The sequence below is a fragment of the Silene latifolia genome, chromosome X (genome assembly GCF_048544455.1).
Source record: "Silene latifolia isolate original U9 population chromosome X, ASM4854445v1, whole genome shotgun sequence".
Lineage (NCBI taxonomy): Eukaryota > Viridiplantae > Streptophyta > Magnoliopsida > Caryophyllales > Caryophyllaceae > Silene > Silene latifolia.
This window is the reverse complement of record NC_133537.1, coordinates 119,961,552-119,978,265: the sequence shown is the minus strand read 5'-3', so window position 1 is coordinate 119,978,265 and position 16,714 is coordinate 119,961,552. Positions and strand designations below refer to the sequence as shown.

General features: G+C 34.6%; 1 protein-coding gene across 1 annotated transcript; it reads left to right on the top strand.

Annotated features, from left to right (window-relative positions):
• The first annotated feature begins 5,130 nt into the window (after window positions 1–5,130).
• Window positions 5,131–7,338, top strand: LOC141618211 (uncharacterized). The gene is made up of 6 exons (XM_074435319.1): window positions 5,131–5,188; window positions 5,408–5,469; window positions 5,800–6,009; window positions 6,707–6,799; window positions 6,897–7,022; window positions 7,120–7,338. Exons 1-6 carry the CDS (start codon window positions 5,131–5,133, stop codon window positions 7,336–7,338), a joined length of 768 nt encoding a protein of 255 aa, XP_074291420.1.
• Window positions 7,339–16,714: the final 9,376 nt, after the last annotated feature.

Sequence of the window (16,714 nt, the reverse complement as noted above, 5' to 3'; positions counted from 1 at the left end):
GTGAAAACTCGTCAAAGAAGTCACGTTGTTTAATTATTGAGTCAGGTTCACCTACAAGAAACCTCGAACTACAAATCCCGACGACCGTGTACCATTTAACATGAACCAATTTATGGGGTTCACTTCGTCACAATTAGAAAACATGCAATGGCCTGACCAACTAAGAAGGGGTGCCACCCCAAATCTATTTAGTAGTACTATATTTGAAAATCGGGCTTTTGAAGGACCTAGTACAATACCGTTAACGCCTAATATACCACCTTTTGTGATTGGTGGATAGGACCACAATCCGAACATGGCTCAAGCGGGGATGAGTCATCTATCGAATCAAGGTCACCCCATACACAACCCGAACAACCCCGTAGGAGAAGTATGTATGACCGGATAAGAAATGGAGACACTACGTAATTAATAAGGGTCGCGCTAGTGAATCGTGGAAACATTTTATCAAGTGTAAAAATAAACCAATTTGCAAATGTATATATGGTGGCATACTTAGTTGCGCTAGTACGGGCGGTAATCGACACTGGAAAGGTTGTCAAAAACGTCCCGAACGTGGGCAACTTTCAATGGACCAATTCGTGACTTACCCCGATAACCAATCGTACAATTATAATTATGATGAATGTTCCGTCCAATTGTCTAGAATGATTATTCAAACGGAAAAACCATTTGCACTAGCTAAACACGTGCTTTTAATGAATATGTTAAAAAAAATCAACCCCACCATAAAGAAAAAAGTACGAGTGTCGTTAGAAATAATGGTATGGCACAATTTATGACGGCATGACAAAACCTTATTTCTGAGTTTGAAAAGACTAATTGTAAATTTAGTATAACTACCGATGGATGGGATTCGGTCACCGATTATTCTTATATATGCATTTGTGCTCATTGGTTGGATGACAACTAGGCTTTGCAAAACGAATCATTGACTTTGCTAAATTAGAATACCCTCATAACGTCGAAAATACACATGAAGTTCTCATGAACGATATTAATGAATATGGACTTGCATCTAAAATTTTAACTTTTATTTTTGATAATGCATCTACCATGACTGATGTTGGTAACATGTTAAAAACTATTTTAAATGATGTTCTTTTAGATGGTGATTTGTTGCATATTAGATGTGCAAGTCATGTTTTAAACTTAGTGTTAAAGATGGTCTTAATGGCATTAAAAATTATCATGTGAAATTTAAAAATATTATTTTGAATTTTAATACGACAAGGTGGAGACGTCGACAATGGTGTGATTTTTGCACGGTAAGCGGATATGATTACATAAAATTTACCGAGGAAAATAACACTACGTGGAATTCTATGTACATTATGTTGAGTGTTATAATACCCTATACACAACCTCTTACTCTTTTTTGGAACCGATCCTTTCCTGATAATTTGTTATTAGAAGTGTAATACTCGTGATTTTTATAGCATTTTGGCTAAGCGTTGGGGTTGAGTGGGATTTTGAAGTCATGTGTAACATTCGACCTTCATACAACTCAGTGGTTGAATGTAGGGCGAACGTAGATCGAATTTAATAAAGAAACTTTGCAGCCAGTACATTCGCGCTACATTCGACCTACATTCGTGTCACATATGCTTGTACGTTAACATTCAGCCAGTACATTCGCGCGACATTCGCGCTACATTCGAGGTCCATAATTTACATTCGCCCTTTGTCCTAATTACCTTAGTAGAGGGGAGGTGTATTTGGTTAGGGTGTTATCTATACTGCAATTTATGTAATTGCCTAGAACCTTTTTATAACCCCACTACTACAATTTAAGGCTACGAGAACGCCACTTAGAGAACGGTTGGTAACGGAACTGTTCTCTTTCTTTTTTTTATGTTTGGCGGGCAATTATGAATATTGAATAGAACGGTTATTGGGTTGAACCGTTCTTATAGATAAACAAAGAGAACGGGTTGGTCAAACCAACCGTTTTAATTAAAACTAGAACTGCAGAACACACCGCTTCATACTCCCCTCCGTTCCCCACCGCTCTCCTTAATCTGTCAACGAGAACGGCTCCGTTCTAAACCGTTCTCCTTAATCTGTCAAAGAGAACGGCTCCGTTCCCCACCGTTCTCCTTATTAATTCAACGAGAGCGGCTCCGTTCTCCACCGTCCTCCTTAATCTGTCAACGAGAACGGCTCCGTTCCCCACCGTTCTGCTTATTAATTCAATCAAATGAAAACTTGGCGTTTACACTTCTACGTACTGCACCCTAATTGTTTCCTTCGCACAGTTTGATTATCACCATCGCAAGTATTATTTTCAATCAAATTATCAGTTGCCCCTTCTTGTCAGTGCTTGCTCGTACTCCGGCCACCGCCTTATTGTCGTTGGTCACTTGTATTTCATCGCCGTTGATCGTTGCTGCTGGTAAGATCATTTTTCATTATTTTTAATGTTAGCTTTAATACTACAATCTTAGATTATATTATCTGTTTATTTCATTGATTCTTGCTGCTCGTCTTTCATCATTGTTGTTGATTGTATACTTTAATGTATGCTGATGTTAGGGTTTAGTATTTGGTGATGGTAGGGTTTAGTATTTAGCAGTTGTATGGCTTCCTAATATGATTGTGGTTGTGAAATATTTCTCTAGAAGAGCTATGCAGTTTATTTAGAATGTGCGCTACGTATAGGGAAAAGTTGATTTTAGTTCCTTGAGCCTTGAGTTGATTGCTCCTGTGTGTCCTTGAGCCTTTATTGTTAAAAGGGTTTTAGAATTATACCTCCATATGAAAAAATCTGCATGCTCATCGTTCATTCTGTATAGGTCACATAAATGTTACTTGGGTGGAATTCTCTTTTTTCTGTAGTCGAGTTGTAGCCGCTAAATTTCAAGCAATTGGCCAAATTTCTTTTGTTATGACCGAGGTAGGCCTAGATTTGTAAATTTAACTAGCAACTTCCTACCAGCTCCTCATTACCTCAACTGAAAGTTAGAAGTATAGATGGGTGTATCTACATATTTTAGGTTTTCCACTTCTCAATTTCTACTGGAGCCAAATTCATTATTATTTGTCTTCGGAGTATATTGTACCCATAGCATGTGGCTGATTATGGGACGTACGGAATCACAGGGCCATATATGGGAGACATGGGAGGCTTTTAGGCAATGGGTAATGTTGTCGTTGTGTATATGAGATTTAAATTAAATGTGATTAATCCTTTTCCAAGGATCAGTTTACTCTCTATATGTCTCAACTCTCAAAACTAGTTTTCTCAGTGCTCAATCATTTCTAATGATTTCCAATTTTTTTTAAAAAGTTCACAAGGAAAATATTGGGCATGAATAAAAGTTTGTTTACCAGCAATATTATTCATAATCTGATTAAGGGCCATCAGTCGTGCATTTTGTGCCTCAAGATCCCTTAGAGCATAGATAATTGCCTCAAGACCTCGTAGAGGGGGGTTTCGAGGGTATAGGTAATAATTTCCCTATTGAGAGTCCAAGTTTCTTCTTCTCGTAAAGGTTCGTTTATCAATTTAAGTCTCACAAGATCCTTCTATTTCTATACTATACCCTTAAGGGTTGAGTACTTGAGTACTCATGATGTGCGAAGATAAGCGCTTACTAACCCCCGAAAATAGGGAAATTACATTGTTTGCGATCGAGAGAGTACTGGCAATTTTTACTTTCACCTGCGGTTGTTAAATAATAGTTGCTGTACTATAAAATGTTAACATGATTTTTGTGCGATAGAGAGCCAGAGAGCTGTCTTTTTGCTCTCACCGGCATCATGTATTAACTTAAAATGTGAACGGATGTTTAGTAGAGTGTCACGAAGTATAAAACAAGGAGCGTCAAGGGTTTTCACTATTGATGTTAGCTAAATATATCGAGGACAAGTTTTTCTTTACTAATCTTTCAAATCAAGAATAATGTGTAGATCTTAACTGACTGTTGATCTTAGCTGAGTTCTCTTCGTCATTATTGTCAAAACCTTGTTTCCGTATCTATGTGCATTATGCAGTTTTCCTAAAATATACTCCATAACAATTTATATAGGTCACATTCATGTTACTTGTTGGAATTCTGTTTTTTCTGTAGTCGAATCGTACCAGCTAAATTTCAAACAATTGGCCAAATTACCAAATTTCTTTTGTTATGACTGAAATAGGCCTAGATTTGTAAATTTAACTAGAAACTTCCTACCAGCTCCTCATTACCTCAACTGAAAGTTAGAAGTATCAGGATGGATGGGTGTATCTAGTATATACTCATTTTAGGTTTTCCACTTTTCAATTTCTACGGGAGCCAAATTCATTATTATTTGTCTTCGGAGTATATTGTACCAGAGTATGTGGTGATTATGGGGCGTGAGGAATCACAGGGTCATATATGGGAGATGCGGGAGTCTTTTAGGCAATGGGTAATGATGTCATTGTATCTATGAGATTTAAATTAAATGTGATTAAAACTTTATGAGGAGCAGTTTACTCTCTGTATGTCTCAAAACTTGTTTTCTCAGTGCTCAATCATTTCTAATGATTTTCAATTTTTTTTAAGTTCACAAGGAAAATATTGGGCATGAATAAAATTTAGTTCACCAGCTATATTATTCATAATCTGATTAGGAGCCATCATCCAGCAAAGCAAAATAAATTTTAGCCATGTTTATGACCTGAATCATCTGTGTATTGTCTATTAAGACTAGCTACTTTATCGATTAAGATGTGCTTGATTTTACTCTATTCTCAGTTGTCAGTCTCTTTACATTGCACTTCTCTATGTTTGTCTATTTTCATGCTCCAAAAGAGCGGCTCTATCAGTTTTTAAAACAAGTGCCCGTATCCCATATATAGTGTGAAATTAAATATATTTGTAATATTAGTTGCTTTTTTCTATTATATAGACCAATATGGATCGTACGTGGATGATGGATGGGAAAAGAGGTGATCCTAAATATGATGCCGGTTTAGCTGAATTTTATGAATTCGTTAGAAAGAATGTGAAAGACAAGTCTAATATGCCATGCCCTTGTGAAATGTGTCTGAATATCAAATATATGAGCTTCTCGGATGTTAAAATCCATTTAGAAAAGAATAAATTTAATTCAAAGTATAAACTTTGGAGGTTTCATGGGGAGTCTAGAGTGGTACAGAGAATGGAGGAAAATATGGGAGAGACTCAGATTGAGGGGGGAAGTCTTCCTACAGAAAAAGGTATCGACTATTATTAGATTGAGGGGGGCGCCTCTTTCCCATGCACAGTATGTCCACAAAGATTACCGTATATCTGATTACCATAATAACATTGCTACATAGAGTATCATCTGCTTGCAGCTGAATTTTATGCTGAAATTATTAGAATGAGAGTTCAACTATTGTCCTTAAGTTCATCTGTTTGCCCTTTTTTCTAAATATGTTATGTATGTGACAAAGTTCAACGACTTAAGCACTTTGTTCTTGACACCAAAACTCCACATATGGATTTGGCTGATGAAGTATGCTCTGGTTGTTAGAGGTTGGTGGTACCTAATTACCCACAGGATATTAATTGGTTTATAAAGCTGATACTCCCTTGAGGAAGTTATCACACGTGATACAAAATTAGAGGTAAATCTATTATCACAGTTGTTATGTATGGTTGCGTATAAGTCACGTCAGACGGAAGACAACATAAGGCGCTTTTGATGGTAAGCTTGTACAGAGGTAGTAACTTGCCATCACATAACTTCTCCATATTGTGTTTGTGCCAAGCCAGAGCCTTTGTGTAGGGCGCTTTTGATATATAAATTACTAGGCTCTGGTGACAAACTTTGTCATTTGTGCAGGGCGCTTTCACCGTTATCGCAGACCGTTATGATTGGTGTCTCATAAAGGCTGGGAATTTATGGAGAAAGTGGAAATGCACCTTAGTTCGTAAGTGGCTATACGACGAGACAGGCGCAATACAGAGGACACCACCAACAAAAAAGTACGACTCAATATCACCTGAGGATTGGAATGTGTTTGTGGCATCTCACACTACTCAGGCATTTAAGGTAATATTCACTTATTAGGTTTGAACTGTTTAACACTAGGCACTGACTGGCTAGCCGGATCGATCTGTGAAGTTCGGTCCAGACTGATCCAGACTTGTAGCTCACCTTTATCAGGTCTAGTTGGTCTCTAGCATCTGGACATTATATATCCGGCCTAAGTTAATCTATTTAATTAGTTGGTTAAATACTTAAATTACATCCAATATGTCAAAACTAGATTTCAATCTACTAATTAGCTACCTTACTAAATTAAGTTCTTCCATGATACATATGTCATTGTTATGCCTAACTTTTTTTAAAAAAATAGTCAGACCTAATTTAAACAAGATTATTACAGTTAGTACATACACACTTTGATTATTGATTATTCCTTTCCTTTGGTTGGTCATCAATGCTCTCAACTGAAAATATGAGGATGGGTTTGACTCCAATGTCATTTACTTAATGCATGCAATTTCACATTTTGGAATTGTTTCTGTTATAAAGTAGTTAAGCATATTTAGTCCTACTTTTTAGATCAACTGATAACTGAAAATAATGCCTCCTAAGTACTTTCAGATGTTTATAGGTCAGGACCAAAGACCGGCTAAATACAATTTTGTTCTAGCTCCAACACCACACACCGTTTTCAGTATCTTTGCCTTTCCGCTTACTATATATAATTATTCTAACTACTTTATATGTTGTAAAATGTAAGGAAATAAGTGCAAACAACAAGAAGAATGCTTGTATGAATAGGACAAGGTTCGTTGGCTCTCGAGCAGGTTACCGTGGGATTGAAGTTAAAATCGTAAGTACATACACCTAGACATACCTTTATAATTTATATTTATTTAAATCTGGAGGTTTTACTATACTCTTGACATTCTTAATTTTTTTTTTTGTAGAAAAAAGACTTTGCCAAAAATGGAGTGATATTGGAGGAAGTTGACCGGCACTTAACTTGGCTAAGGGGCCACACGCCTAATAACGGAGACCTGACCGAATATTACAAGGAAGTGGCTACGAAAATTGTAAGTTCTTCAATTTTTAAAACAAAAATTATTAATTTCTAGGATTTGACACAACTATATATGTATTTAAATAATATAATATTATGAATGGGTGTAGAAAGAACTAGAAAAAGAGGTGGAGGCAGGTACATTTAAGCCTAAGGGACGAGAAGATATACTAGCTAAGGCAATCGGCAAACCTGAACATGGTGGCCGTGTGCGAGGGGTTCCTGATGGCATATGCATAACTGAGTATTTTGGGAAGGCTCCTAAAAAGCTGCCGACAGAAGTAGAGCGTCTCAAAGAGACGGTAATTTATTATGTAAACATAGAATAAGACGGTCTCAAAATATTTATTATTTGAAAATTATTTTACTTTAAGCATAACCAATTTGTTGAATTGTTGTCTTACATGCGATAAAAATACTTTGCAAACACAAGTATCAAATATGCAAAGTATGATGGTGCATTTTTGGCAAAGTGGTGAGAAGCCAAGTCAAGAATTATTAGAATGCTTCCTGAAAGGAATTTCTATGAGTACTCAAGGATCGAAAGCTTGTCCATCTACGGATGGTTCTCATAGTATCTCAATACAAGAGAGTGAGGAGCAATCCCATCCAGAGCCACACCGTAAAGAGATACCACATGAAGAGCCACCTAGCCAAGAGAAGGAGGTATCATCTTTTGATTTATCACTAAGATTTTAAGGAAACTTATTAATATATTTGCGTGACTAATGAGTTTGAAGTTCTGATTTTACTAATATTTCAAGGGGTGGAGAGACTGTGATTTATCATTACCCGGAAATCCGAATAAGATAGTGGCATCAGGCTTGATGTATATGGAAAAAAAGGCGGAATTCATAACTGTTCACGGTAGATCACTACTTAATGGTTATAAGAAAGTAGAAGTTAAGAAAGTACAATCTGGATCGGAAAATGATATGTTGCACATGCTGTTGGGGATGATTTGATACTATTGATTGATGCGAAGGACTCATATGTTCAGTGGCCTCAGAATCATATTCACAGTCCTAGTAAGGTAATTTTGTAGTTTTTTTTTTTGAAAATTAGAAGTATTATCTTATAATAAGTTAATATAAACATTAACTATTTTGTGAAAAAATAATAAAGATGGAAATCGTAATGAAGAAGAAGAAGAAGAATCATCAAAGGTCTGCACCACCTCTTGTCCCGACTATTCTGGGTGTAGAAGTTAGTAGTGAGTTTAAGCAAAAGTTGAGAACCCCGCTGATGAATTCTTTACTTCTCGAGGCTCGCGTATTGAAGGCGGCGGATCACCGATTAACGTTTCGATTGATGACCATGTATTACACCTTGATGACTACACTTCTCCGATTTCTTACGAGGAGCTTATTCATTGGTGTGACGAAGGCGAGATAGGTGCCTCTCACATTGCTATTTTTATGAGGTAAGCTTTCATTAATGACCATGTTCTGTCTATTTTTATCCGTAGGAAGCCAGCCATTATTTTGTTTGTTGAACGTTTGAGAGTAAGAAAGGAATGGAATGAGTTGTCTAAGTACATGTACAACACCTCGGATCATCTAACGCATTCTCAACCCGACACATCGATTCCTTGCCATCCATACCTTGTAAATCACCCAAAGATAAATCAAGCTTTAGACTTATTTCAGTCCGGAAAATCCATCATGCTTTTTTGTCTCTTGTATATTCGGAGAAATTGCGACAAATGATACACTCAAACTCCGCATAAATCAAGTTTTAGACAAATCACCTTGTTCTGAAATTTTTTAGTACGGTGGTTTTTATGCACTATTTGAACAATTTTAATTGAAATTGTTGTAGGTATTTGAGTGATCTTAGTGATACTATGAAGTCTACTAGTTTCTACGGATTCTTGTTCCCGGAGACGTTGTCTAAATTTGCATCCGTAACTGATGATTTACGATCGGATTATGTAGCTAGAGCTATGACATGTACGCAAAGATGTGGGTCGGTCGATATTTGCGGCTTATCACGAAAGGTATACATAAAACTTCCCATTTTCGAACTTCTATTTATTTATTCCTGGCTACTTACGTGAAATTTTCTCATTGTCCTCTTTTTTTAATCAAAGTGATCATTGGATGTTGGCCGAATTAATCCATCCGAAAGTATTGTGTATTGGTGTGATCCTGCTGGGTATACGGAGCCTCGAACGTTTATCATGGAAATAATTAATAGGTAAATCATGTATATTACATGTTAGTGCGTGATTTGAATTATGTTTGACATGACGGCTTATTTTAGTTAAATCAAATACAGAGCCTTCGAGAAAAGAAACTCTATCGATCCACTAGCAGGGCTCGAGGCAAAACCAGTTACTTGGAGAATAATTAAGGTATATATTTTTGTCAGGTTAACAAGTTGCACCATAGTTCTACAACCTGAAAATGATAGTACTATAGAAAGTATTATTGTTTATAGTATGCTGTTTTACTTGTATAAATCCCCCATATTTTGCTTACAATTCTTTAGTATGATTTGAGTATATGATTGTGTCAGGTGGATAATAACGGGTCACATTAAATCTTGTACAAGTAGAATTTTTTACCGTCGAATTTCGAGTACCATGAAGAAAATTAGAGTAGGTCGCCCTACTGTTTACTCTACTGATTCCTCTATTGGGGAAGATGTCGAATATTTGTCGTCTCATTTAAATAGTAAAACGGATTGTATTTCGTCCAACCATCATCATGTTCAGTTCACCCCGGAAATTGAAAAGACGTATGTGCATCGGGTTTATGATGCCATTGCACCCCATTTTAGTGCAACTAGGTTTGCTAAATGGCCGAAAGTTCTTGCCTTTTGGATTACTTGCCTCGAGGATCTCTTGTGTTAGATCTTTGGGTGTGGGAATGGGAAATACTTGCGTTTTAATCCCGAATGCTTTTTTATTGGTTGTGATATAAGTTATCCTTTAGTTAATATATGTATTGATAGAGGCCATGAAGCTTTGGTAGCGGATCTTTGTTAATATGCCATACGAGAGATGGTTTTGGTGATCTTTGCCATCTCCATTCTTTGTGTTAATAAACTCAATTAAATGCCACCGTGATTGTAACTCTCTTTGGCTTCACTTATTTTGGCATGTTAGGCATGCAAAGACTTGTTTTTGTTTTTTGGGCTGATCGGTATTTGCACTGATCGATTTGTGCAAAGACATGTTTTTTGGCCTTTGATCAAGCTTTGCATTCTCGTCATTTTTGCATCATGCTTTATTTTGGCCTGTTTTTGGTCGGAGTAGATATGACATATGTATATGGGTTTGGTTTTTGTTTTAGTGTCCTCGCCAGCCTGATGGGAGCGTATTATGCGGGTATTATATTTGTCGATATATGTTGGAGCTAGTCAAAGGAAGATATATTAATATTACCCCAAATGTATGTATTTTTTTTCTTCATTTCAATTATTTTCATCGCTTTGCTTATTATAATCTCCATCTTATTAATTGCTTTACTTTACACGTCATATATATAGCGTATTAACTAAATTTTTGGATGTCCTATATATATAGTTCATGCTTAACGCCCCAAAGACATATACGGTTCAAAAATCGACGAGGTGCGGAATATTTGGGCGGAATTCACACTCAATTTTAAGCCGAAAAATAATGGTGGATGAAGCCGATTACAATTTCTTGATGTTCAATTATTTTTGCACTTATATTACATGCTACTAAGTAATAACGATTCAAGGATTTTTATTTATATTTTGCAAGTATGAAAGTACGTTTGTAGCCTATGCGCTATTGAAAACATTAAACGTTGTATATTTTTTCAAGGATTTGTCCTTGTTAATTCTAATAAAATTTGTTGCGTAAAATATGCTGGAGTTTCTGAATTTTAATGCAGGTTTAATTCTTATATGAGCTATATAAACGATTCAATCGTGTAGGAATTACGACAAAAAAGGAAATATAAAAAAAAAAACACTTTTCAAAGAGAACGGTTAATTGTTAAACCTGTTCTATTTGAAATGGTACAACAATGGCGCCAAATGGTATATCAAAGAGCACGCCTTAACAAACAGGACGGTTGTATCATCCCCCGTTCTCTTTGCAAAGGTTCAACAATGGCGCCAAATACCTCTGTCAAAGAGAACGCCTTAACAAAGAGCCCGGTCCCCTTTTACACCCGTGCTGTTTGAAATATCAATGAGAGCGGTTCCCATTAGCAACCGCGCTATTTGAAATAACAATGAGCACGGGTTGACCATTTACCAACCGTTCTCATATGTCAAAGAGAACGCTTGGCCACAGGCCGGTTGAAAGGCGCATTTAGAACGGTGCTTGACCGTTCTCTTTAATGGTTATTGTAGTAGTGCCCACTCTACAACTATAAATACTCTTCCTCATACCCATATCATCACTTTTTTGAGAACATAAACCTCACATACAATTTAAGAGAGATATGGGGAGATTGTGAGAGAACTTTCGCAGGACACTTTGAGACGTCTTATCTTGCGCTAAATCTATCTTTGTAAGTGTTAAATCTAATTTAATTAATTATTTAAATTGTTTAATTACCCTTGACTAAACCCTAACGCTAACCTTAACTGTGTTGACCTAGCCTTGACCGTGACCTAGCATTGATCGTAGGTGGCTTAACTACCTTGGGGTTGTGGGTTGTGTGTTGACTGCGTATGGATGGGTTAGTGGTAGTTTGGATCAGTTTCAAGGGGTTTCGGGTGATAATTTTACCAATTGTTTACATATTGTTAGAATTATAGGAATGGTAGTAATTATATGAATTAATTGTTCTGTTTAGGTAGAGATTTGTGGAGGAGCTTTACTAATTGTGATTTGTTTAATTATTGAAAAATTGTTGTTAAAAGGTAGAATAACTACTCAACTTGTCTTACTTTTTAATTGATAAGAGTAATTGTAGAATTGTGTGGATAATTGCCATTGGATGAATTATTGGATGTGGATTATATATCATTGGATTATACGTACGTTGTTGGTTTATTCATATCATTTGCATTGGATACCTCAGACTCGTTCTAGGATGATTATTATTATTGGCATGACATTTGTATTGGATACCTCAGTTTTATACTGGGATGATGGTACCTCATGTAACACCCTGACCCAAACCTAGGGTTGGGAGCGGTCACTCACGGTAGCTTGCCAGGCTGTGTACATGGCCCACAAACCAACACGGGTCCTTTCTAGCTCATTTTGTCCTCACTCATGCGCATCCCGGGAACCTTTCCAGGAGGTCACCAATCCTAAGACTACTCTCAGTCAAGCACGCTTAACTGTGGAGTTCATTTGCATGGATAACCATAAAATAAAGTGCACTTTGTTGATATGAGTAGTATTTTCAATCTCTTTAAGCACTAGTCAGATTTTAAGCCTATCAATGGACCTCTTCAAGGGGGTACCCCACCCGAATAACGCCTTCGGTTCAATGGCGTATGACATCTCAACCTTGTGTTGGGATGATGGATACCTCAACTTTTGCTTGGGATAATGAATACCCCGGGCCAGGGATTGGCGGGATGAACGAGTGTTTCGAGTGATGAGCTCAGTTACATTTGCATATCATATCATATCATGCATTTTACTTTGTCTCACTTTATATTGTTGTTAGTTATTCCTACTCAACCGTTTGGTTGACAGTGTATTCGTTACACACATGTGATGAATCAATTATTGGGGAGCATATTGACTGACATGTACTTGATTTAGCTGATTTGGGAGCTCACGAGGATGCGTGAGGATTTCGGCTAGTCTACCTAGAAGTCTAGATCACATTGTTTTACCTTTCAGTTTATTTATTTCCGCTGCGTAGTAGATTGTATTATTAGAAGTTTAATTTAATTTGTTGATTAAATTGTACTCCCTCCGTACCATACAAATGGTAACGTGGTAAAAAAAAAGGTTTTTAAGAAAAGAGGGTAAAAGAAGGGGTAAAGAGGGAAGAAAATAGGTGGGGTATGTAATTGTGGGTTTAATTGTGAGTTGATAGGTGGAGTATGTAGTGACATTTTATGTAAATATCAAATGCGTATAAGGATAATTTGGTAATGTTGTGGGCCAAATAAGGAATGTTACCATTGGTGTGGTACGGCCGTATTAGGTAAGTGTTACCATTGGTCTGGTACGGAGGGAGTAATAAAATCTTTATTCGCTAAATTTTTATAAAAAGTAATTTGGTTTGTTATCTTTGTTATTCACTGCCTCGGGAAACCGAGATGGTAACAGTCCTATTTATTTGGGAATGTCATGCTAAAAGCTCCAAAATAAATGGGGATGTTACAAATTGGTATCAGAGCCAGGTTCTTTCTTGGTTAGGTGTTGATATCGTCGTATCTTAACGCCGCCAATTTCACTTTTAAAACTTTTCTTATATTTTTGAGACACAAATTGTTTTGAATTTTGAATTTTTAAGTTCGAGGACGACTTTATATTTAACGAGGGTGGAATGTAGTGCCACTCAAATTTTAAACTGGTTATCTTATATTATTTTGTTGAGAATTATGATATTTACTAGTTTAGGACCCGTGCAAAGTTGCACGGGCGTGTATAGATTGTATATTTAAAAAATTACGTAAATTCTTAGATTTACAACATTGTTTTGGTTTCTTATTTGAAGTAATTGATTTCCCATATGTTACATGGAAATTATATACTTGACAATTACAATTACAAATACAATACTTCTATAACAGTATAATCTACATATTTAAATTATAGTATTAATTTTTTTTCAAAATAACATTACTATTAAGAGAGTATTAATTGTAAAAACATAGTTATACTCTTGTTGTATATTATGCTTACACCCGTCGTATCTCATATCGTTGATTCGAGCATGCATATGCCGACATGTTTACACCTATGTTAAAGCATGTTAATAATTTCAAATATCGGCAAATTTTACCATATAGGATAAGTTTTGAAATGTTTGCATAAAAATTAAAATTAAAATGAGGACAAAATAAAAAGTAGAATTACGAATTAAGTCAAAACAATATCAGTTAACGTATACACTTGAAAACTTGCTATAAAAGGAAAGAACGCTTATGAGTTACACATTATGATATCTCTATAAATTATTTTATATTTGATATACTAATCAGTATATGTAAATGATCATACTAAAACCTCTCTGATCTTTTGAAATTATTTTACGACCCGTTAATCGCGAAACATATTTGGTCTTTATGTCCCATAATATTACTCGTGTCTCATATCTTTTGATGTACACATTCAAAAGTCATAAATAAAGTTGAATTTATTTTTTTGTTTCAAGGTATTCAATATTTGACTGGTAGAAATTGGTACAAAATCAATTTAAAAATCAATTTGAGGTTCATTTTTGTTAACATGGTGGGCTCATTTCATAGCTAATATTAGTAGTGTATGAGTTAGTAGATATAAATTTGATGATCATTGTGGGCCAGTTGATTAGTGGGCTAATGAATTTTGCTAAAATTGTGCTTAGTATGAGGTGAGTATTTAGGCGGGAAATTAAAAAAGATATTTATGGTTTGTGTTTTATTATTTACATATGAAATAAGAAATTGATCACTTTTATCAATGTAAGTAGAATATAGACTGGTAAAAGTGACCAATTTATATGAAATAGTGAACATTATGTGTAAAAATGATTGTTTTTTTTAAGTAGTCACCGTTAGTAACAAAATAGTGGTAACTTTTAATATCAAAAGCTAAATTTTTACCATAAAATGGTCATTTTTATGTAGTCTCGCCATATTAGGGTATCATATCATAGTATAATTTGTGATTGAGAATTAGGCCATTGAAACTCTAGAGTGTAAACTCTAGAATTAGGCCATTCATGTTTGTTAACGTTAAATATACATCCAATCAAAACTCTTTAATACATACCCTTTAATCCTTTATTAATGTTTAAACAATGTCAATCTACTCATAATCAAATTTCATTCGTATAAATTGCATTAACTAATAAATTTTTTTGAGGAAAATCGGAGATAGTCTCTAAAGAAGTTATTGATATAACATTGTAATCATTTATCGTTTTCATGACCATTATATAATTATATTGTTAATCATGACTTGAAATGACTCTTTAACTTTGTATATATATTCTTATAATAAGTGTACCCATTTTATTTTTAACCATGTATTCATCTGTTTTATTGCCCGTGGTATTATTTTGTATTATAATTATAAACTAAGCTCATAATAAATTTATTATGAGACATTCTCTAAAGACATTTACCCAATGCTTCTCAAATTCAATTGGTTAGTTGTTAGATTATTCAACTTACTCGTGCAAGGAAAGGGGAGATGCTATAAATACATGATAATCGAAGATCGGCAACAAAACATTAAGTTCATAGTAACAAAAATTTAATCAAGATACTATGTCAATTGTTATTGTTTTATTAATTAGTATAGATAGTTAGATTGAAGGTTATGAACACTTCAACATGATTGACCACTTTAACAAATGGCTATTCACACCGGTTTAAAAACATAAAAGGAATGATTTTGAGACTAACAATTATCTAAATTGCATGATTAAACAATATTGTCTAATCGAGTAAAAACATGATGCTTAAAAAATTTAAATTCATGCCATCAAACAATTGTATATACTATATAGGATATGAAAATTATTTAAAAAACCCACAAAATTCTGAAACTAATTATGATATTATGGAGACCTTAAAATATAGAGAAGTTAGTAAAAACAATAATAAAATATGGTGGTATAAATTTTATGTTAACAACATAAAATAAATTTTATATATTGGGCTACTTAGTTAGCGGACCTATTTTTAAAGAATCCTAAAATCTATGTTAAACTAGTATTGGTGCCCGGCTTTGCCCGGGCTACCTCTACTTATCATTATTTTTTTTTTCATTAAATAAAATTATTTAAAGTTGCATAAGCCATAAATTTATCATTAATATATTTTTTTATGGCATATCCTAAAATTACGATGAAATAAATTTTGAGACAAATTCATTACTCCCGCTATTATTATTTTACTCTTATTAATAAAACAATAGTAATAACATTTCACTACTTGCCCGTAATCATTGTTACTTTCCCTACTTCCGCCGTAATTATTGTTACTGTTACTACTGCCGCATTAATATTGATAATTTAACTACTCCCGCCGTAATTATTGTTACTTCCACTATTGCCGCATTAATATTGATTATTTCACTACCCCGTTGTTGTTTCTACCACTTTCACTAATCTCGCTAATAATATTGTTACTTTTACTATTCAAATGATTGATTACTATCATATAATTATATACAATGTTACTACAATTCTTTTCAAACAATTGTGTATACTATATAGGATATGAAAATTATTTAAAAAACCCACAAAATTCTGAAACTAATTATGATATTATGGAGACCTTAAAATATAGAGAAGTTAGTAAAAATAATAATAAAATATGGTGGTATAAATTTTATGTTAACAACATAAAATAAATTTTATATATTGGGCTATTTAGTTAGTGAACCTATTTTTAAAGAATTTTAAAATCTATGTTAAATGTGGAGTGAAGTTTTGGAGGGAAAAAAAATATGTTATGGTTGTTGTTTTATTATTTTATATAGAATATAGATAGATATTTAAGTTATATTCACATGTTTTAAGATGCTGCTTCTATTTCAACTAAAACCTTATTTATTCATCCGTTTAATTCTCGGCCGCGTCTTATAGCTAT

Coding starts and splice junctions, on each gene's coding strand:
- LOC141618211 (XM_074435319.1), top strand. CDS start 5,131: ATGGAGGAAAATATGGGAGAGACTCAGATTGAGGGGGGAAGTCTTCCT. Junction 5,470..5,799: donor ATATGGATTTGGCTGATGAA/GTATGCTCTGGT, acceptor TCATTTGTGCAG/GGCGCTTTCACCGTTATCGC. Junction 6,800..6,896: donor GTGGGATTGAAGTTAAAATC/GTAAGTACATAC, acceptor TTTTTTTTGTAG/AAAAAAGACTTTGCCAAAAA.